This window comes from Neophocaena asiaeorientalis, unplaced genomic scaffold (genome assembly GCF_003031525.2).
Source record: "Neophocaena asiaeorientalis asiaeorientalis breed wild unplaced genomic scaffold, Neophocaena_asiaeorientalis_V1.1 scaffold194, whole genome shotgun sequence".
Lineage (NCBI taxonomy): Eukaryota > Metazoa > Chordata > Mammalia > Artiodactyla > Phocoenidae > Neophocaena > Neophocaena asiaeorientalis.
Genome location: NW_020172638.1, coordinates 2699091 through 2720934, shown reverse-complemented (window position 1 = coordinate 2720934; position 21844 = coordinate 2699091). Strand labels below are relative to the sequence as shown.

Below are 21844 nucleotides of genomic sequence, written 5' to 3'. Positions count from 1 at the left end.
CTAAGGTTAACTGCATCTTAGCTAGCTAGCAATCCCTCGCATCAGTGGTATGAAAGTACAGCAACTTTACTATACTTACAAGTTCATCATGTCCTGGGACAGCTCATCACTGAAGCTTATTTCCACAGTTGGTTTCACTTGGAACTGGCAATAGAGGAATTTTAATGAGTTAGACAGGGAAAGGACACCCACACAGGATTTTTAATTTTTTTTTCCAAATAGGTTTTCAAAAATCTGGTATCTGGTTTGGTTTCAGCACATTTTTTTTTATCGAGCCTACAGAAGCAAACAAAGCACTAACACACCATCAGACTCTTCAATGAAAATGTATTTCACGGTAACACAAGGTACACATCGTGCAAATGAGGCATCACCAGGATCACAATGGTGCTGTGAGGTACAACAGATCGCAAGAAAACAGACATTTAGCAAAACAGGGCTATAAGAAAGATGGCAAGGCGTTTTTTGGAAAGTCAGACCATGCTATCATTTTCTATGTGCTTGTCATAAAAGGGATTTTCCCCCGATGTTCATCAAGATCTATGGCACTGTATTACTGGAGGCATGTATTTTATTTAGTATATACACATACACAAACATACACAGTTTCCATACCTAATACAGTCTTACACTGTAGCTGGTTTTAAGAGCACATGAACAAGATTACTATGGAGACTTTTTTGTATCTCCTGGTTGCAAACCTCAGTCAGAATTATGGATCTTTCCAAACTCTTTATTGTACAAGACAAAAAAAGAAGGTTTCAAAGAAGAAAAGGTTATTTTAATCTGAAAGTCACGTTTCACCACAAGAAATGAAGAAAACACATTATTATATGGCACAAAACGTGTAAAGTATACATTCTACCGTCATTTGTCCCCCGCCCAGATGTTTTTATGTTCAAGCCTGTTAAAGTGACATATTAGGTCCAGTTCAGGGGCCCCTGTCTCAGAGCACTATGCTTTTCATTTGTACCTGGTTTTATTAGAGTTGAGTAAACAAACAAACAAAAGCCCCAAGACCCAAGAGAAAAACAACAGCTACAACATGAAAAGCAACCACCTGGGCAGGAGGTGCACGATTCATTCAGTCCAGAAGCCACTTGAGGGTCTGGAGTGACTACAGCTTGGAGGATTTCAGGTACAACATGAAAAGGTCCTTGGAGATTCAGATGCCCAAGTCTGGAGGAATATGCCTAAGGGAGCAGACGGCCTTCCACGCTGTTCAATGGCTCCCTTACTCAGCCAGACTCACTCCACTAGCCGCCCAAGGAGCAATGGGAGGCAACATATTTTGCAGGTGGCTAAGTTTAATAATAAAACACGGCTTCTTGATAGTAACTTCCAACAAAGAAACCCCAGAGATGGGGGAAATGTTCCAGAATTTCTTCTCCTTCTAAACACAGACAGGGAGATATGCAACCCAAGTTTTCAGTATATGTTTAAGTAGAGTCTGGGTAAATGTCTAGAATATTTACAAGAAAAGACATCTAAATGTTTATATGCTCCAAGTCTGGGGATAAGAATGCTTATAAGGTGACTTTCCAAGCCGAAATCACACGGGTTATTCAGAGGGTCACTATGATAATAAGAGTACAGGAAGTGCTTTATCAGCAGCTGAAGCTCATAAATAGAAATGTAACATGGAACTCTGCTAAAGCCCGACAAGGCCAACGTCTCAAGGATCTACTGAGAGTAGCCAGCGTTTGACATACTAAGTAGGAATACAGTTACATTTTGATTTAATAGTTTGGAATCCAGCGGTTAAGGACGACAGAAGCTTCTTCAGAGGGCCGGCAGCTCAGATTTGACTACCAGCAGCTTCATGGGTTCTCCAAACGCCACCTGTGGCAATTCAAAACCAAAATCGGGTGAAACCAACGGAGAGACAGTATTTTGCAAGTTGTAGCATCTATTCTCTCTCACTGAAATGATCACAGTGTGGGACTTTCTACCTTCTTGGTAATTGTATTTTCCTTGGCTTATAGAGTCTCTCAACGGAAGTGCTGCAGCATTTTGTGTAGGACTATTCTTTTAGGGGATCAAATTTTCTTTCGCGGGACTGTCCTAAAACCTGCAGGACGTTTAATGTCACAAATCCCAGTGCTGCCTCCAGCCACTGTGACAGCCACCCCCAACACCTTTCCAAACACATTTCCAGCAGGGGCGTTGCCACCTCTGGCTGAGAAGAATTTGATAACTAGAGTTATACGACAGATGAAAATACACAAGCAGTATGAATACAATTATTTAGCCAAGATTGTTTTTGGACAAGGATCTTGCACTTCTTTTAGTTAGAAATGTAGGAAATAGATTTGAGAAGCCATGAACACTCTTCTAAGTTTTGTGGATTTTCTGGTCCTTGACTGATAGCGAGGTCAGTGAACCAAAGGGTGCAAGGTATGCTAATAACAAGAGAAATCTTACTAAATATTAATCCATGTAACTGTCAGGGAAAGAGAATGCTCAGGTGAATTTTTTAAAGTGTCCAAGAAGGCAGCCGCTCTTCCAAACCAGGGATATGGTTTATTCTAAAAACTGCCCGTCGCGCATTCCCTCTCATGTGTGAAAGGACCACAACCGCTTCCCCAAGGGCCAAGAGAAGCAAACTCCAAAATGCACTGTCTACAGCCAACAGCTGAGGTCAGGTAGAAATAAGTATGCGAGACACTGTGACCTCGGCCGTGTGGCCTCCCCAACCTGTTTCCTCATTTGAGAAATAGAAAGGTTGGACTAAATCATATCAGTTATTGAAGTTCTGTTATAGGAGTGGAATATCATAAAAAATAAGGTGACTGAGATAATGCTGAGAATAGAAAAATGTCAGTCTAAAATGGGAGGAGCAATTGGAATTAAGTTATGAAAGTATTTGATGACAGATTCTAATTATGTTTTTCATCATTCAAAAATAAGCCCCGGGCTTCCCGGGTGGCGCAGTGGTTGAGAGTCTGCCTGCCGATGCAGGGGACATGGGTTCGTGCCCTGGTCCGGGAGGATCCCACATGCCGCGGAGCGGCTGGGCCCGTGAGTCACGGCCGCTGAGCCTGCGCGTCCAGAGCCTGTGCTCTGCGACGGGAGAGGCCACAGCAGTGAGAAGCTAAAAAAAAAAAAAAAAAAGCCCCAAACAAGTAAATCCAATGTGAGGTGAGTATAACTAAGTACACACAAATCCAGTGTTTATAACCCATAGATATATCTTACTCAAACAAGAAGCTTCTAGAAGCACTTCGGCAAGAAAAAAAGGCCAAAGGCGGGGAACGCTTCAGGGCACAAACTTCAGTTCTTCCCCCCCTTACTCCTTCAGGTATGATCCAAGAACAGAGGAAGTCAACAGGACAGCAAACCATTTAGCCCAACACTCACCAATGTATACAAGTGATTCTAGATAGGATGTGGGATGTCACTGAATAAAACCAGGGGGGAAATTCATTTTATTAACACTACTTTGCACCACTATTACAGCATTCTCTCATTGTCTGTAAAAAGTTGCTACTTGAGACAGATGGCTGGTCAAACTTTTAGCCAGTGCTTCTACACGCACCACTCCCCGGCCCCGAACAGCAGGGGTGGGCACGCTGGGGTGGCGCAGAAAGCTCTTAGATGAGGATTCACTTGAAATCCATCTCAGTTCTTGTACATACCATGAGTCCACATTTGTTTGCTTTTTGTAAAAATAAAACTGACTAGGAGGCTGAGTGACGTTTATCTCACCTTCACAAACCCCAGCTGGAGAGTTACAGATTTAGACTATCATCAAAAGACTGTACCTTTCATTAAAGAGATGTTGTATTTGTCAACAGAAGGTGTTCAGAGTATTTTCTTGGCCAGGACTGTTAAATCCTTCGATCAGGTTTTTGTTACAGTCATCCAGGCTGAGATTTTCACTGGATCTCTTGGGGAAAATGGGGGGGCCAGTGAAATCTAAGAGATCTTGAAGTGCTCGGGCATTACCAGTTCCATTTTGGTCCAGAGATACCCCAGGAATCATTTCACTCACTGGTGAAAATTCTGGGATAGAGATAAGCTCTTCTTTTGAAACAGGACTGGAGGGGGAGGGGGAGAGAGGGAGGGAGAGAGAGAGATGGAGAGATAGACAAACTATTAATTCTATTTGTCATGTTTTGTTATACTACTCTTCTTTTCTAGAGAAGACGGATGTAGAGCCAGAGCTTGTGTGTAACACCTTATAAAAGATACAAGTTAGAAAAAAAAAAAAAAGATACAAGTTAGTTTAAGTCTGAGACACTGACAGAAGGGAAGCGGATTTGAGACAGGAGGGAAGGGGGCAGGGCACAACCTTTAAAACAATGACATAGCCTTTGAGGATACAAAAACTGGTTAGAACCGATCAGACCCAAGATGGTGGAAGATTCGACTTCCCTTAGACCCTGAGCCTCATTATACCCTCATTATAATGCATTAGCATATGCTAAAGGACAACCCACAGGCGCCATGAGAGTTCTGAGGCTGACCATAAAAGGCCAAAATGTAGGCAGAGGCCCAATTCCTGGAAATCCCCGCCCCCTCTCCAAAAGAGTTGGAATAATCCTCACAATTGTTAGCGAATGAAATTACCCAGCCCATAAAAACCAACCACGCCATATTTCAGGGTCACTCTCGCCTTTTGAGACCGACCGTATTCTGTCTATGGAACGTGCATCTCCCAGGGCCTCTCACCTTCTGAGATGGCCTGCACTCTGTCTCTGGAGTGTGTATCTCCCTAAATAAACTGGCTTTCCCACTTACTTCTTGGGGCAGAGCCCCCTTGTCTGCCCACTTGTCTTACTTCTTGGGGCAGAGCCCCCTTGTCTGCCCACTTGTATCCCTCACAAGCATTCTATATTAATAAATCTACTTCTTGCCTATCACTTTGCCTCTGGAAACGCAAACAGAGCCAATGCCAGAAGCTGAAAGTGAGCTGAAGGGCGGGGGGCGGGGGCGGGGGGGTGTGTGTCTAATCACCACGGGGTGCCTTGGTGCAGCCTCTCTCTAGCAGCACCGCCTCTGGGGAGCAGCTTTCCCTCCCCAGACCTCACTTTCCTCGCTGCAAAATGCAATCAACAAGCGTTTCTCCCCCCAGGCGACCACGTGGGGAAGACTTTGCCGGATGGAAGGAGGAAGTTTCGTAGCGTGTCAACCAGAGGCCGAGCTCAGATAAGTGGTGGGCTGGGATCTGAGGTCCCCTCACCAGGAGTCTCTCGGAACAGCCAGAGTAGGGCTGCTGTCAGGTTTGTCTGTTTTTTTTTCTTCCTCCGTAAGAGCTTAGAGAAGAATCTAGAAAAACGAGTTGAACTGCAGAAGCTCAGATGATCTGTCTCCCTCACACTGAGCCTAGTTAAGGGGCGGCAGCTGACCTGACGCCACTTCTGGTGGCCCGGAGCCTGGGCAAACTGCTTCGTTAGTGGGAACACCCGCCCCATCTCCGCCTTGCCCACCTCCATTCCCAGGGTTTGAACAGCTGGTCAGAGCAGGCAGAGGACAGAATGGCGCCACAAGCTTAGGCGCTGCCCCCAGGAGTCACCATTCTCCAATGCAGAGGTGGCCACACCAAGAACGCAGTGCACACACAAAGCTCCTTCACTTCCTTGAGCCATGGCCAGTGCCAGGTCTCGTCCCGCCCCCCCCACCCCCCAGAGGCAGAAAGAATAAGCACAACTGCCTCGACATGGCGGTGGGAGGTATTGTGTTATCCTTTAAGATGCCCCAGCAGTTCCCTGCCCCCCCGGGGGCAGAGTGGCACCACTTACAGGAAGTCTGCCATGACGGTGGCGGGTGGTGGCAAGGCCTGAGGAGGCCGTACTCTCAGGCTGCGCGGGACTCGCTCTCCTGGTGACAGGGCGGCTGGACCCTGGGTTTTCCCATATCTGGCTCAAGGCCAGGGTGCACGAGCTGGGATATTTACAGTCAGTGTGCCCTGGGAAAGGCTCTGCTCCCCACCTGCCTCCCCCCAGACTGAGGCTGAGTATTCACAGGCAAGGAGATAAGCGTAAGCTCCGGCAGGCTGGAGCTCTGGCAGAGCTTGTACAAAATACTGGCATTCCCTCCTGTCACAGAGAGGACCCCCAGCCCAACTGCCCTGCACTGCATTGTTCCAGCGCCTCTGCCCCAACCCCGGGCTAACTGAGCCCTCCTTTGGTCCAGGATTAATTCGCCAGGCAATGTTATCCACAAACATATACCAGTTAAGAATTCCTTAAGTTGTTAGGATCTGAAAGCAAATTAGTTCCTTTATCAAGTTTCCAATGACAAGTTTACTTAAACATGAGACACTGGTCACAGTGAGTGGGCTCTTTTGGTGCCCCACCCAGATCCCCTTTGCCTGTGGTTGCACCCACTCCCTAGCTGCTATGGGCTCACAGCTGCTGCCCTTCCTCTGGACAACTGCCTTTGGCTGATGGGAGCATATCCACCCTGGGTGCTCCACAGTCGATGGCTGACAAACACAGTGCCATGAAGGCTGCCTCCCTTACCGCAGTCAGAGCCCTCTCTGGTGGAAATCCATCCTCCAGAGTTCCACTGGGACCAGCTGAGACCAGATCCTTGCTTAGTGACTCCCCCTGCCCAATCCTGCTTCCCTCCCTTCCCTTTCTCCTGAGAACTCTCTTCTGATAAATCCCATGCCCTAGAATCCCTGTCCCAGGCTCTGTTTCTAGGGAACTCAACCCAAAACACGGATATTAATTTACCACTGTTAGCTTTCCTGAACGGCAACCGTATCTACTATAGGTGTGTAGAAAGATTTGGGTGTGGAAAAGATGAAGAGATCAACTAAGAGGTGGTAGAGGTATCTGGGGAGGAGATGAGGCTCAAATGCAAAAGCAGTGGACCTACCTCACATCCATAGACTGAACTTCTTCGGTTGAATCATCCAGACTGTTTGATTTCCCATCAAGGGCATCCAGGTGAACAAGTCCCCCAACTGGTTTAAGTCCATTAGCGAAAACATCTTGGGGGAAAGTCTCTGGGGCAGCACGTTCCACACCATTAACTTCCTGGCAGGTGTTCAAGCCATTGATTTCTGATGGAGAACACAAAGTCATTCTGTCAGTCATAAAATATCCCAAACGATGAAATAACAGGGGAAATACCTATAGAGGCAATGAATCCTCTACTTTACCAACAATGCAATATCTTTTGTAAAAAGAACCCCATGTAGTCACCTTCCCACCGGGAAGAGATGACAAATGACATCATCAGTGTCTGTGCAGGGCTCATGACCCACCCGGGAGGCTTGGTGTCATATGCCGTACAGGTCCCCGGGCTCTTGAGCCACAAGGCTAAAGAGAAATGTGAAGAGTCACTCTGAGATGGGGATGTGTTTTCTGACTTTGGCTGCCACGAAATAGTCCAACCTGAGGAGCTTTAAGTACATGATAGAAAAGAGCTGGACTATCTAGAACTCTGGAAGGCAGAAGAAACTGCCGTAGAACAACAGAGTCAGTTCTTAACAGAACCTGACCAGCAATTAAGCTTCCCGGAAAGCAGCCCGGCCAGCAGATGGCCTGGCTCCGGCACTGGGATTATTAGAGTAACTGAGGAACCCGCCGGTTTCCAAGTGGACCTGACAGACCTGTGCTGGAGATGGAAACTCCACAAGGGAGGGAAAAGTGCGCAGGCCCCTTGCACTAATAAAGCTCTTAGGACCCGTGGGTGCTAGTCTCCCACAGGAAGCGCCATGAGCCCTCACCTCCTGAAAGGAAGAACCTAAGAACGAGACCCCAAGCTCACCTATTTTGTTGGGGACAACTGGTTTTGTCTTATTTTCCACACACACAGCAGGCTGAAGCTCCACTTTCGGGTCTTCTTTCTGAAAACAAATAGAGGGAAGGTTGGCTTTATGTAGAAAGTTAAGTGCTTTTGAAAAGTACCAGAGGATATTTGGAACCATGCTGGGCCAACTGTCTGCTCCACGGTAATTCTTTGAATTTTCTGAGATTATTACAAATCAGCTATGTTTCCCTTATTAATATGCCACCATTCTCTTTTTTGATCTGTGGACTATAATGCTTCTCCCTGCATCCCTACCCCCATTTCCCTGAGGACATTTTTTGTTAACACCCCATCTCTGAAATCCCTCTCTCAGACTCCTCTTTCCTTTCAGGGACCTACAGCCTCCTTAATCTAGCCAGGAACAAAGCAAGGAAGAGCCTATTTTTTTCTGGTTAATCCTCTCTGAGACCTACAGTGTCACTGAATATATTCCACCATTCTGTTCTTCTCAGAACATGAATTATGAAAATGGTACTCTGAATGCCTACCTTCACTTCCAGAGACACATCACTCTTCCTTGTTCTCTTCATAATTTCATCTATTCTCTGGGAACCAAAAAGAAGCAGGTACATATACAAGTAAGCCGGGTCTATACGCAATTTCACATTCCTCACAAAATTTGTAAAAAAGAAACATCAGCAGAGGATAATGTGTATAGAAAGGTTTTTCCATTGATTTTGCAGACATACACCTCTGCCATACAAACACGGTCAGATGCTTAAGGAGTGAACCAGTTAAGTATCTAGAATCAACAATTTATATCCCATCTTTCTCCTTCCTCTCCTTAAGTTACCTAGAAAGCAACACGTCACTACCTGCCATTCAAGAGGACCACCCTAAAGAAAGCCAAGCTGCGGTGCAGAAGGGGAGGCCACAGATTGGACACCATGAGAATGGACCTTTATAATCAGCCTCCTTAAACCCTTTACCCGTAATTAAATGGCCTAAACACCCCAATTAAAAGACAAAAACTGTCAAACTGGATTAAAATAACAAATCCTGACCATATGCTGTTTATAAGAGGCACATTTATAAGGACACGTAGGTTCAAAGTGAAAAAATTTATCATGCAGGTGCTAATCACAAAAAGGCTGACAAAGTAGACTTTAAGAAATATTACTAGAGATAAAGAAGGACGTTTCAGGGCTTCCCTGGTGGCGCAGTGGTTGAGAGTCCGCCTGCCCATGCAGGGGACATGGGTTCGTGCCCCGGTCCAGGAAGATCCCACGTGCCACAGAGTGGCTGGGCCCGTGAGCCATGGCCGCTGAGCCTGCGTGTCTGGAGCCTGTGCTCCGCAACAGGAGAGGCCACAACAGTGAGAGGCCCACGTACCGCAAAAAAAAAAGAAGGATGTTTCATAATGATAAAATGGTAATTCAATGGGAAAATTTAATAATTTGAAATATAAATCCACCTAACAGTAGAGCTTCAAATTATGTATATAAAAACAAAAATGTATAGAACTGGAAGGAGTAGTGGAGAAATCCATAATCACAGATGGAGCTTTCAATACCCCTCTCTCAGTAAATGAAAGAATAAGATGACAGAAAACTAATAAAGACACAACAGTATGATCAACGAAATCAACCTAAATAACAATTCTAAGAGCACCGTACCCAACAACTGCAGAACATAACTGGACTCACTTCCTGTCCCTGCCTCACCCTAAGTACTCCTGATCCCTTAGCCCTTACCTTCTTCCTCTCCAGTCGCTCCTGTTCAATCTGCAGCATGATCTGCTCTCTTTCTAGACGCATCTGTTTAGCTGCCTCCTGGGCCTTTGCTTCTGCTGCTTCCTTCTGGTAGAAACGTGTAAAAGAAGGGATAGGCTTTACTAAGCTGAAGAAAACGCTAGTTAATTCCCTGGGGTTTGCACCTATATTCCTCCACCTCATCATCTACCGAAAAGTGGGTGCTGCTCCAATATTCAACGTGGATTTACACAGCCTGCTCTACGACACAGCAGACATGGTTGGGTCTCACTCATATGACCTCGGTCCACCATGCAAATCACCTGCAGACATTCTGCGTACAAGGTCAAGGTCTTTTTGTGTCTGAGGGTAGTCTCTGGCCATAAGTATGCATGTGGCTAGAAATTTCAGGAAGTTAATTTCCCCTCAGTGACCTGCAACCATAAGGGGCAGGACTTGGAAGACAAATAACCTAGTTTCCTCACCACCCAGGGGGATAATCCTAAGGCATGGTCCACAGTCTCTCAGGGAGTTCCACAGTGAGCAAGTTCCAGCTGCCCGCAGTAACCCACTCACCAATGTGCTTTCCTCTCACTCCCCTACCAGCTTCCTGCGATCATCTCCCAAATAAACTACTGGCACCCAAGTTCTCATCCGGGGTCTGCCTTCGGGGGAACCCAAACGGACATACAGCAAATACTACCAAGTTCACTTCTGTTGCCCAAAGTAACTCATATTTATTAACTAGCCCAGTTAAAGAAAAACTTCAAGTAAACATTATGAGTCATCCAAATTTAACTAATTTTACCTAATACTAACTAAGGCCCTTAAGGAAAGTCTATATAAAGATTTGCACAGTACCTGCTTTTCAATCATGGCCTTTTCCTGCTTTTCTTTTTCTTGCTTTTCCTTTTCTTGCTCTTCTTTCAACAGCAGCTCCTCCTTGGCCCTCCGCTTGGCCTCCTCTGCCGCCTTCCTTTTCTCTTCTTCCTCCTGCCGCTTCTTCTCCTCTTCCTGCTTACGGGCTGCTTCTTCTAGGCGAAGTCTTTCCCCCTCTGCCTTTCTTTGCAATTCCTCTCTCTCCAGCCTTTTGAGAACATAAATGATGTTAGGAGACAACGACGACATGCCCAAAAGGTAAACTACCAAGAGCTGTGTGCCAACAGTAGAGCATAACACTTGACACTGTCACAGACACATGCATATGAGTTAGCATCCACTTAAGAAAATGACTCACATCCTTCTCAGAAAGCCACTCCAGTCCATACGGTTACCAAAAAAAATAATAAGCAAAGTGGACTTTAAATTCTGTGATACCCAGAGTAATAATGTATTGATTTGTGAATAGACTGTAATGAAGACACAGATGTTCCCTAGCCAATTTACAAATGACCACAGGCCCATCATTCTTTTTTTTTTTTGCGGTACGCGGGCCTCTCACTGTTGTGGCCTCTCCCGTTGTGGAGTACAGGCTCCGGACGCGCAGGCTCAGCGGCCATGGCTCACGGGCCCAGCCACCCTGCGGCATGGGGGATCCTCCCGGACCGGGGCACGAACCCGTGTCCCCTGCATCGGCAGGCGGACTCTCAACCACTGCGCCACCAGGGAAGCCCCCATCATTCTTACTGAATGAGAATTCCTTAAAAACTGAGTAGGATAAATATTTAAAACCAACTTAAATGCACTACCAAATGTAAAATAGATAGTTAGTGGGAAGCAGCTGCATAGCACAGGGAGATCAGCTCGGTGCTTTGTGACCACCTAGAGGGGTGGGATAGGGACTGTGGGAGGGAAACGCAAGAGGGAGGGGATAAGGGGATATATGTATACGGTATAGCTGATTCACTTTGTTATACAGCAGAAACTAACACACCATTGTAAAACAATTATACTCCAATAAAGATGTTAAAAAAAAAACCAACTTAGGCTAGAAAAAAAAAAGAAAAAAACCCTCGAAGTGTCTCAGTGACTCTCACATCTGTGCCAGTCAGCAATTTGAGAGCAGTGACTAGGAGCTCAAAAAGTTCACTTTGGTTTTAATTAGTATGTGACTTCTGAAGCAGCAAATGGAAGAAAATGCTCAACAGAAACTTGACATTTAAGGAATTAAAGCATCTATTTTCCATTTATCTTGGCATTCTTTAAAAAAAATTTTAGCTTTTATTCTTTGCTAAATGAAAATTAAATGGCGTTTAGACATTTTTCATCCACAGATGAATGGTCAGCGATGTAACGATAAAGAGCGTAAGCAGTGAGGGAAAACTCTGTAAAGTCTAAGTGCTTGTTTTTACATTTCTAACGTTCTTCCTGCTCATGTGTGTCACTTTCCTCTTCTATGAAAAAATGTGGATAACTATACTCATTTTGCAGTGAGTTACTGACTGGCAATGTGCCACATGGGCAAGACCAAGACTGCATTCTGATTGTGCCACTTGCTGTGTGACCCTTCCTTGGAAAGTCACTCAACATTTCTGATGCCCATTTTAAAAAAATGGGAATAGCTATATTACTGGCTCCTCGACATCACTGTGGGAATTAAATGAGATAATGGGAAGCACTTAGCACAATGCCTGGTCCTGGGCAGATTCTCAAATGCTAGTCTGTTTTACAATTTAAAATGAACGCTCTCTTCAATTCCCAGTGTCCTTTTAAGCGCATCTGTAAATGTGTATGTTTTTCAGAAATTATCTTTATTTGGAAGCATGTACCACTGACTTACTGGGGCGCTGGTATATTGTTATAAATGATCAAGACTTAAAAAGAACATCCTTCCACCCTAACGGTTGGCTTTAGGAATCACGGAGGCAATTAGCCTATGTGCTACCAAAGAAATATTTTAAAAGGTAAAAAAATACACAAAGACATTAGCCTAAAACTACAATGGGACATGACAGTGTATTCTATGTTCACAGAGGGTGCAGTGCCTAAAAGCTGGAACAACTGAAATTACTAACAAATATTCTGGAGAACTTTGGAGAAGAGCATTATGGGGCCTAGTCAGAAAGAAACTCACCAGTTCTTAGATTCCTCAATGAAAGACTAGGATGCCCAACACAGGATTATAAAAACCGGATGTGTCAATAACAAAACTTCTCCCAAGGTTAATCAGAGCACTGTTTTAGTATTTTTCTCTCTTTTAAGGAGCCAGTTGTGACTGTCTTAGAGAAGTTAATACACAAAGGATGTGTATATAAATTAACCCACAAGCTACTTCATCCTTAGGATCTGAAAAGCCACTCGGTTTCTTCCATTTTGCCATGAGGACTTCAGAGGTGCTCGATGCATAGCCATGCAGTAACACATCCTCTTAGCCCCTAGGTCTCCATAATCCCCGTCATCACCCACAACATAAATTCCTCCCCACAGGCCCATAAGCCCCTACAGACAAAATTCCCTCCATTTAACCACACTCTGCTTCCCCCAAAGTAGCTAAAAACTAGCTTTCCCTGTGTGAAACCAAGTCTCTCAAAATCCTCTCCAAGAATAAACATTCTTTCTCTCCCTGCTTAACGAACTAGAGAGGACGTGGCAGTGTCACTTCCCCAGCGCCCCTCTGCTGCAGGCAGCCCGACCCCACTGCCCTTGCCGTCATTACCGGCTCCCTCCGGAGCTCACCAGACCCTAAAAAGTACCAGGTGAGGTACTTGTGTAACGACCCCCATCTCTCACGCTCCAGACGCCGGCCCCCTCTCGTCCCACCCTCTCACATTTGCACCATGTCCCTGACTCATGTTCAGTCTCGACTCATTCAATCTCCGGATGAGTATGTGGGTTTTACTTTCTCCCTTCCTTACGTGCTTAAAAGTTTTCATTTAAAAAAGCTTAACCTTCAATGTCCTAACCTTCCCCTTCTTTGATCTGCCCTCACCCGTCCCTCGCCGCCTTCTCTCCTGACCGGCCCCGGGCAGCTATGTGCCGTCCCTGCATCCGCTCCCTCTTCTCTCAGGGCGCCCAGGCTGCCCAGCCACTGAGCATCTGTGGGATGGCATGGGGGCCACTCTGGGCCCTCCTGGGTTGTCAACACTGGTTGAAGTAAGGCCCAGACAAGGCCGACTGGTCATCTTTCCCTGGACCTCAGCCGCCACGCCAGCCATCCATCCTCATCTCCCAGACCCCCAGGAGAACAGTCCAAACCTCCACTTTTCCACCGTCTTCCACATCCTCTTTAGTCGATGGCATCATCAACCACTTTACAGAGAAGACCGGGGCCACCTGATCTGGGCTTCCTAAACTTCACTCCTCTACAGCATTCCTGCTCAGAAAATGCCCCCTTTTTTCTGCTTAGATGCAAAGGATTATAAATGCCACCAGCCACACTATTAATTCCACACATAGCCCCGCACCCGAGTCCCTTCCACCGTCCCCCTCTCTTCCTTCCATCGCTTTGCCCTTCTACACGGACCTTCCCACGGCCTGCAAAACACTCAGGCCTCAGGCATCCCAAGCAACTCTCCTCTGTCCCCTCTCCCCTGCATTCTGCTGATGCTCAGGGCCTCTGCCATCTCACCTCTGTCAAGCTGCTTATGTCTCCTCCCCTCTCCATGATTTCCCCCAAACCTCCATTCATGTCCTAAACCCCAAGACCAACGGCCTTTCCTCAGCCTCGACACGTCTCGCAGGTGCAGGCGGCATGCGACTTCCCTCCTGTGAGGGCCTGGCTCTCCCTTCCTGACTCGGCCGCCACCCCCCGCACCGGACGGGCCCTGCCTGCCCAGCTCTTACCCCGACAGTCCACCACCCAGAGGCTCAACCGACGAGCTGCCAGGGCTGAGCGGCGCCAGGACCTCTGCCGGCAGGGCCGGGCCCAGGCCAAATCTTGCACAGACACTGAGCTGCAGCCTGGCTAGGTGACCCTGCTGATGGAGGGTGCCTAACTCAACTATCTTTCCACTTGGGCCCACAGCAGCTATCTTAACTTCTTAACGTGACTCATTTCGGAATCCCAGTAAGATCTCTTTGCTTCTAGTTTCTGCCAGTGCCTTCCCCGGGGCGGACCCAGGGTCTAGGGTTTCTTGCTCCACGAATCCTGATTTCTATCTTGGGCCATCCACGAGCCCAGGCACTGTGCCCTGTTCTGCATGCTTCCAGGAGAGCCCCAGGGTCACTGCTAGCGGGGACTGGACCAGCGTTTGCTCTTCTTCCGGGCCCAGCTGTCTGGGCACCTTGTCAGCCCTTCTGCTCTGAGCAGTCTCATCCCTGACTTGGATGGCGTTTTCCCCACCAGTCTGTGACAGTGATTGGCTTTCCACGGTTTGGCTCAAGTATCTTTATTTTCTTTATATTCTCTCATCTGGCAACTACATTTGTGTGGCTTCAACTACCGACTCTTAAGCACAAAACAGGAGTGAGGATGATCTTATCCCAAGAGGTGTCCGCTGTGTTCCAGGCCCTGGTTGTGTACTTTCTCACCTCCCACGTGGTGCTAGCAAAGCTTCATATTCTGGCAAGAGAGAGGAAAACTGATTTTGAGTCAAGGGTATTGCTCTCATTTTTACCTAGGCCCCAGGCTTCAATTCCATTTCTAATCACCTGGATATCTTGCAGGCACCTTAAACTTAGTTTATCTACAATCAAATGGCTTGTTTTTACCCTCTAAAGTCAATTCCTTCTGTCCTTCCTTTATCTGTCATTGGGTGTACCATTCTCCTATGCTTAGAATCAAACCTTGGCGTCGACTTTGAATGGGCCCATTTCTGTGGAACCCGCCTTCACTCCTCCAGCTCGAGCTCCACCACACTGCACTGCCTTCTCTTAACCCACGATTGCAATGGCTTCTCATTTGGGCCTCTTCCTACTTCTCTACCTTTCCTGTATGTTTACTGAGCGCCAGCACCAGTGATCCAAAGACTGTACCCCGGCCAAGGTGCTTAGTTGGGGGAAGTAGGCCTGTGAACAAATGAGGAGGCTCTGTGATCAGCCGATCAGCCGACCAGCCGGGCTGGGTGGGCGAAGAGGGGGAGAGGTCTGTTCTCTCCCAGGGGCAGGGCTGGAAAGGCTTGCAGACAGGGAGCAGTGCTTGACCCGAGTCGGACAATGGAAAATGTGTCTGCTGACAAGGAGCTCGAGGCCACGGGAGGCAGCGTGAAAGCAGATGAGGAGGTGTGGACCTGCAGGAGACAGGGGTGCTCAGGCCGTGGCAGGCCTCCTGTGGGCAGGGGAATCACCGGCTTGTTAAAGGACAGGAGCAGGACAATGACACTTATTTGAGAACAGGCACTGGGGACACAGCGTGGACAGTGGATGAGCTCCGGGAGACCTAGAGCGGGGAGCTCATTGCGGATGCCACACACACAGTCCAGGTCAAAGACCACAGGGGCCAGAGCTCAGGAGGGGAGGAGGGGCTGGAGGGGAAGGGAGACGAGAGAGATGCTAGAGGCGGCCGAGACAGACCTGACAGGGGACGGGACACTGACGAGGAAGGAGAGGGGAAGTTGAGAGCTGGCTCGGACACATCTGATCTGGTTGCCTGGAGACATGGAGGACTGAGCTTGTGAAAGGAAAAGGAAGTCTGCGAGAAAGACAGTAAGGTCTGCTTTGGAAATGCTCAATTTGAGATGCGTGTGGGACACACTTAAAGGAAAGCACAAAGCAGTTGGTAATACTGCCTGCAGGTTCTAGACCAGTGCTAGCCAACAGACCTTTCTGTGATGAGGGAAACGTTCTAGAGATTTGTGTAGTCCGATATGGTAGCCACTAGCCATGTAGCTACTGAGCACTTGAAATGTGGCCATACGGCTGGGGAACTGAATTGGACTTGATCTTAGTATATTTCCATTCCGGTGGCCGCCTGAGACTAGAGGCGGTGGTACTGGACAGCACAGGCTCAGAAGGCATCAGTACCCATGTGTGATTTAATGCCTCCCTTGTACCAGAAAGTATTGAAGGTTTACAGAGCAAGATGAAATTGGCTTCAGAAATAGATGGTAAAACAAGGCAAAGAAGAGATGAGGGTAGAAAGGGAGATGAGAGCAGAGTTGGGTTAGCACCCCAAATGCTGAGCATGAGGACGCTGCTGTGAAATGCGAGCCCCAAACTTTTGAAGCCAGAGGAAGCTGGCAGCGCGATGGGGGCGCGGGCCGGGCAGGAGGGCGCAGCGCTGCTCGGGAAGGGCTTGTCAGGTGAAGCTGGCCAAGGACTGAGGGCTGGGAGCCCAGGTGATGCGTGAGGGGCTGAGCGGGAGACAGAAGAGACTGAGAAGGAGAGGCCAGAGAAGCAAGGGCAAGCGTGACATGGTCAAAGCCAACCAAGAAATGGATTAGGAGTCCGGCAATTAGGAGGAATTGTGAGTGTGAGGTCTGCAGACTGAGTGCGAGTAGAGGAAACAGAGACAGGCAGTACAGTCAATTCTTTGAGGAGCTGCGCTGTGAAGGCAACGGGAGAGGGTGCTGGCTGGAAGGCAGGGAGCTGCACCTTCCTTAGCACAAGCTACAGGCACGCGACTCACCTGCTCAGGGCCCGCGCATCCCAAGCCCTGTCACTGAGGTCCTGCGACTCATCCTCCTCTCCCGGCACCTCCCTTCACACATCCTGCGGCCCACCCAACCCAGCCCAAGCACACCACTCAGTAAAAAGACCTGCTGCTGTTGACCAAAAGGTTGGAGGTGGGAAAATCATCAGAGAAGTCCAGAGTTCGAAGAAGGAACCAGCCAGACCTCCCCCCTCCTCCTTCAAAGAAATAAATCAGCAGAAGTGTAATGACAGACCACAAAAGACTTGCCAAGGTCACTTAAGGATGAAGAATATTCTATTACTGATTAAACTCAGCGCCATAGCTGAGTGAAACACGGCAACGTGGCTGGCTCCCTGTCACGTTAGATCCTCTCAACAGTACTGGACTGTACTCTGTGATTATCCTAAGAGCTTCCTTTATCAATTTAATGATAAAATCTACCTTGCCCTTCAACATGCATTTCTCTCTGAATACTAAGACCAGAATAGGCAGAACCGTCTGTATTTTGATCAAGTGCCCCAGGGGTCAATGCAGTGGTTCTCAAAGTCTGGTGAGCTACTGAAGCGGGACACGGCCTGGGCCTGTGTATTTTCACCGCAACGCCTGACTGACTCTGACACCCTCCAAAGTTTAGGGACCACTGCCATGACATCTTCTTTCGTGCTCCAGGATGGGAGTCCCCGTACCTCGTGTCTCACGGCCTATGAGGTCGGCTTCGGCCCCAGCTAGGAGTCTCTGCTCAACCCTCCTTTCTCTTACCTGGGGGTGAGAGTTAGAATAATTTGGGGGAAAAAAAACACGATTCAGGAAGCAGAATCAAGATGTCTACATCCGGAACCTCCTGTCTTTTCAGGGAGAACATCACTCTATAAACAAAACTCAAACTCCTTTGATAGCTCTACAAGGCCTGGCTGGTCCTAGAGGGTATGCCGAGAACAGGGGCTGTCGGTAACACCGATATCCAGGAGCTGGGAGTTTCCGCGGTCTCAGAAGGCCTGAGCACCCCCATACCTGTCTTGCTCTTCCTTCTCCAGACGTTCTTGCTGCTCCTGTTCCTTCTGCAGCCGGGCCTGTCGTCTCTTTTCGGCCAGCATCTTTGTGGCCTCTCCTGCATCAGTGGTGCCCGCTGTGGGCTTCCACGAGGCTGCATTGGAGGAAAAGATCAAGGGAAATGAAACAGTGACTGCACTCACACGGCAGCTACCACTTGGAATTGAAAAATCCAACCCAGTGGGTGATGGGAAATGCTGCCAAGACCAGCACAATCAGCCACCAAGCAGAGAGGCTGCAACAGGCTGGCTGTGACCCTGGATGCGTTCCACCATGGAGGGCAGTGGAGAGGCGACAAGGAGAGACAGGGTCACCGGCAAGTCCCAAGGCAGCCACCACCGCTGCGTCTATCTGGATGAACTCACCGCAGCTGTCACGGAAGCTTCAAGGACTAAAGGAAGACCCTCTCTGTGGGAAAGGCAGATGCTGGCTGGATGCAGCTGAGCGCCCCCGTGGGCTTCCACAGCTAGGAGCAGCGTCAGCCCCTCAGCCTCCTCTGCCAGGAGACCCTCAGGAGAGCGAGGGGAAGGACTCGGGGCAACGTGCAAGCCTGAGAAAGTGGCACGAGGGCATGGAGTTGTCTCCGGGAAAAATCCCCGTCTCTCCCCCCAACCCGAGACTCCCGCGTGCATGGAGTCAGAGGGAGAAGCGGCTGGGCGAGGAGGGCCTACCTCCACCGCCCTCGGCCTTCCCTGCCGCGGCCTCATGCTTCTCGGTGGCGTGCCTGTCTGCTACGTGCTTCTCTGGGGCCTCCTCCCCAGGCGGGCCGGCTGCCTGCTGAGCCAGGGCGCCCTCCCTTTCCTTGTTGCTCTTCTCTTTCTCTGCTTTCTTCTTGGGTGTTTCCTGGCCGGAAAAGGCGGGGAGGTGGTACTTCACCGGAGACCCTGGGTATGGCGGCTTCACGTTCTTTGGAGACTGCGGATATGCTTTTGAAGTTGCCCTGGAAAACCAAAACCACGCCAGAAGATGATTACCGGGCCTGACCACAGAACCCTCTGTTCCAAAGACACCTGGTTCCAAAAAGTTGAACAATTTCATCCTTCAAGGCGAACAAATGTAAGGCGGAGCACACACTCAGAAGTCCCTGAAGTAGGACTTCCCTGGTGGTGCAGTGGATAAGAATCCGCCTGCCAATGCAGGGGACACAGGTTCAAGCCCTGGTCCGGGAAGATCCCACATGCTGCGGAGCAACTAAGCCCACACGCCACAACTACTGAAGCCCATGCACCTAGAGCCCGTGCTCTGCAACAAGAGAATCCACCGCAATGAGAAGCCCGCGCACCACAACGAAGAGTAGCGCCCGCTCGCCGCAACTAGAAAAAGCCTGCGCGCAGCAACGAAGACCCAACGCAGCCAAAAATAAATAAATAAGAAGTCCCTGAAGTATTATCACCCTAACAGGAACATATGGTATCTAGAACATGTCCCTGGGGGAAGGGACAATGTTTTAGGAAGCCCAGCCAATGACGTCATGTCTGAATTTCACTTAAGTTTGACGACAACATAAGAATAAAGTGTTAGGCATTTTCCTACCTCCTCTTTTTAGAGGAGCACCAGGGTTGCATCTGGCTTCAGCATATGGCAACGAACGACCCTGGTCCCATTTTTTTCTATTATGGCAAAATACAAACAACATGAACTTTACCATCTTAAGCACTTTGAAGTGTACAGTTCAGTGGCATTAAGTACATTCACACTGTGGTACAACCATCCCCATCGTCCATCTCCAGAACTCTGTACTCCTTAAACGCTAACTCCATACTCCCGCCTCTCCCCAGCCCCTGGCAACCACCTTTCCACTTTCTGTCTCCAGGAATTTGACAATTCCGCATACCTCATAGAAGTGGAATCATACAGTATTTGCCCTTTTGTGTCCGGCTTATTTCCCTCTGCATCTGTTGGAAGAAGGTCCATTACAGGTGTGCTGGCCTAGGCCTGGCTCCTGGTGACCACTGGCTGCTGGTGATGTGGATAACAGCCTAGCTTTAGTTGCCGAGTGCACCCAAAGTTCGCGCAGGGGTGTGACATTTGTACAGAGTACTTTCAGAAGAGCATAAAGTAATCTGTTCGTGCATTACACACTGTCACTCTCAACCCTGTAGCAGGCTGAACCATATGAAAGTGCTAATGTTCAACCATTTTTGATCTATAAAAACAGCAATAAAAATGGCAACTCAACATAATATTAAAGGCCAATTTCTCACCAGAGACCTAAAGACTTTCCTAATCAGATCCTGGTGGTAAGGAAAAAATATAATCAGATCAACATTAAACTTGGTCTTGAGCTGGAAAATAATCCTCAAGTTGTACGTGGACTGGAAAAGATGCAGGCCAGTTTTCCAATGATGCTCTCATGGTAAAAGCCCAGCTCCGGGCGCCAAGGAGAACACGTTTTCTCAGTTAATGCCAGGCTGAGGGGCCACATAATGACCCCATGAATACGACCTGAACATGATCTGAATTTTTAAAATTCAGTTATTTCAGCATCAACCATTTTACTGATATGGAATCAGTCCAGGCCCCACTTCCATGGTGGTCTGTCCACCCCTCTCTGGCAGTCTGCTCCGTAGCTGGACCACTGTGACCCCAGAAAGAATCACTTCATACTCGCCACACCGACTTCCCTTGTGCCACCATTCTGTTAGGCCTAGACCCACACAGAACCCCCATGACACCTCGTCCACGTGGACGGTGCCTCCTCTTTGCAGACCGTTCTCCTTCTGCCCTGGGGCTCAGCCAACTCAGGCCCCACCATTCCCGAGGGACCTCTTGACAAGCAGGCATTTCTATATAACCTTGGTTTTCTACTTTTTTTCCTAGACCCTAACCACATAAAAGCCAGGCACAGAATCCTCTTGCTTCTTCAGTATACGTATGCATATGTACCAGGGTTTCTCAATCCTGCCATGACATTTGGTGCTGAATCATTCCTTGCTGTGGAGCTATTCTGTGCACTGTTTCGCAGCATCCCTGGCCTCAACCCGCTAGATGCCAGTAGCGATCTCCACTGCCCGCAACCCACCCCAGGTTGTGACAATCGAAAATGTCTGCAGACATTGTCAAATGTCCCTGCAGGGGCAAGATCACCCCCAGCTGAGAACCACTGAGGTGAGACATACATATAGCGCCCCCCCCCACGCCCCTTCTGTCTGTATAAAGCAGGTAAAAGTGGTGCTGCTCTGGTTGAGGGACAGTGTCCTAATCCCCACACCCCCCGAGGCCCGCCTATGGGTCTCCTGAGAGCCCTGGCTTGAGAGGGAATCATCAGAGCCTTCTGTGTTCAGATAGCCAGGGTCGCACCTGGATCCCTCCCCCAGTGATCTGGAGCTCACACTCCCTCTAGCACCCTCCAAAACTGTGTCCACGCTTCCTGAGGGCTGTCTGCACACCAGCCCCTGTACTGCTAAGTGTATTTGTGTACGTATGCGTGTATACGTGTGTGTCTCTTTTAGTTGTCAAAAACTGGTATGACACAGGTACTATTACTAGGGTCACTTTATGGAGGAGGAAGCGGGCTTAGAGAGGTTAAGTAAGCCGCGGAACTGCAGTCTGTGCCCACGACTCCCTGACTCCACTTCTTCCAACTTGGCCCTACTCCCTGTGTCGCAATGGTGGCTAAGCCAGAGCTTGGGGTCACCACGATCCCCAGATGTTCATTTTAGACCTGGCACAGAGTAAGCACACAACAGCTGTTAGATATCGGGTGTTAGTGAAACATATAAAATAAAAATCCGAATTATCCTCACAGACAAGAACGAACCAAAAGCAGGAGGAAGAAAAAAAACAGGGGAAACCACAAGCCCTGCTACCTCATGATGACAGTGCTCCATTAAGCATCGTTTTCCAATCAGCTGCAAAAACCTGCATTTAGGTCCAAACAGCCTGT

At 48.4% G+C, this 21844-nt stretch overlaps 1 protein-coding gene across 1 annotated transcript in view; it reads right to left on the bottom strand.

Annotated features, from left to right (window-relative positions):
• Nucleotides 1–327: 327 nt before the first annotated feature.
• MAP7D2 (MAP7 domain containing 2) overlaps nt 328–21844 on the bottom strand; it is a 99106-nt gene continuing 77589 nt past the window's right edge. Inside the window, exons 8-16 of the mRNA XM_024739464.1 lie at nt 18630–18898; nt 17920–18052; nt 10320–10545; nt 9462–9566; nt 8256–8312; nt 7726–7804; nt 6829–7015; nt 3765–4040; nt 328–1842 (exon numbers count right to left, since the gene is read on the bottom strand). Coding sequence (XP_024595232.1) covers nt 3791–4040; nt 6829–7015; nt 7726–7804; nt 8256–8312; nt 9462–9566; nt 10320–10545; nt 17920–18052; nt 18630–18898 — 1306 coding nt within the window. The 3' untranslated portion in view covers nt 328–1842; nt 3765–3790. The remainder of the gene's footprint in view (nt 1843–3764; nt 4041–6828; nt 7016–7725; nt 7805–8255; nt 8313–9461; nt 9567–10319; nt 10546–17919; nt 18053–18629; nt 18899–21844) is intronic.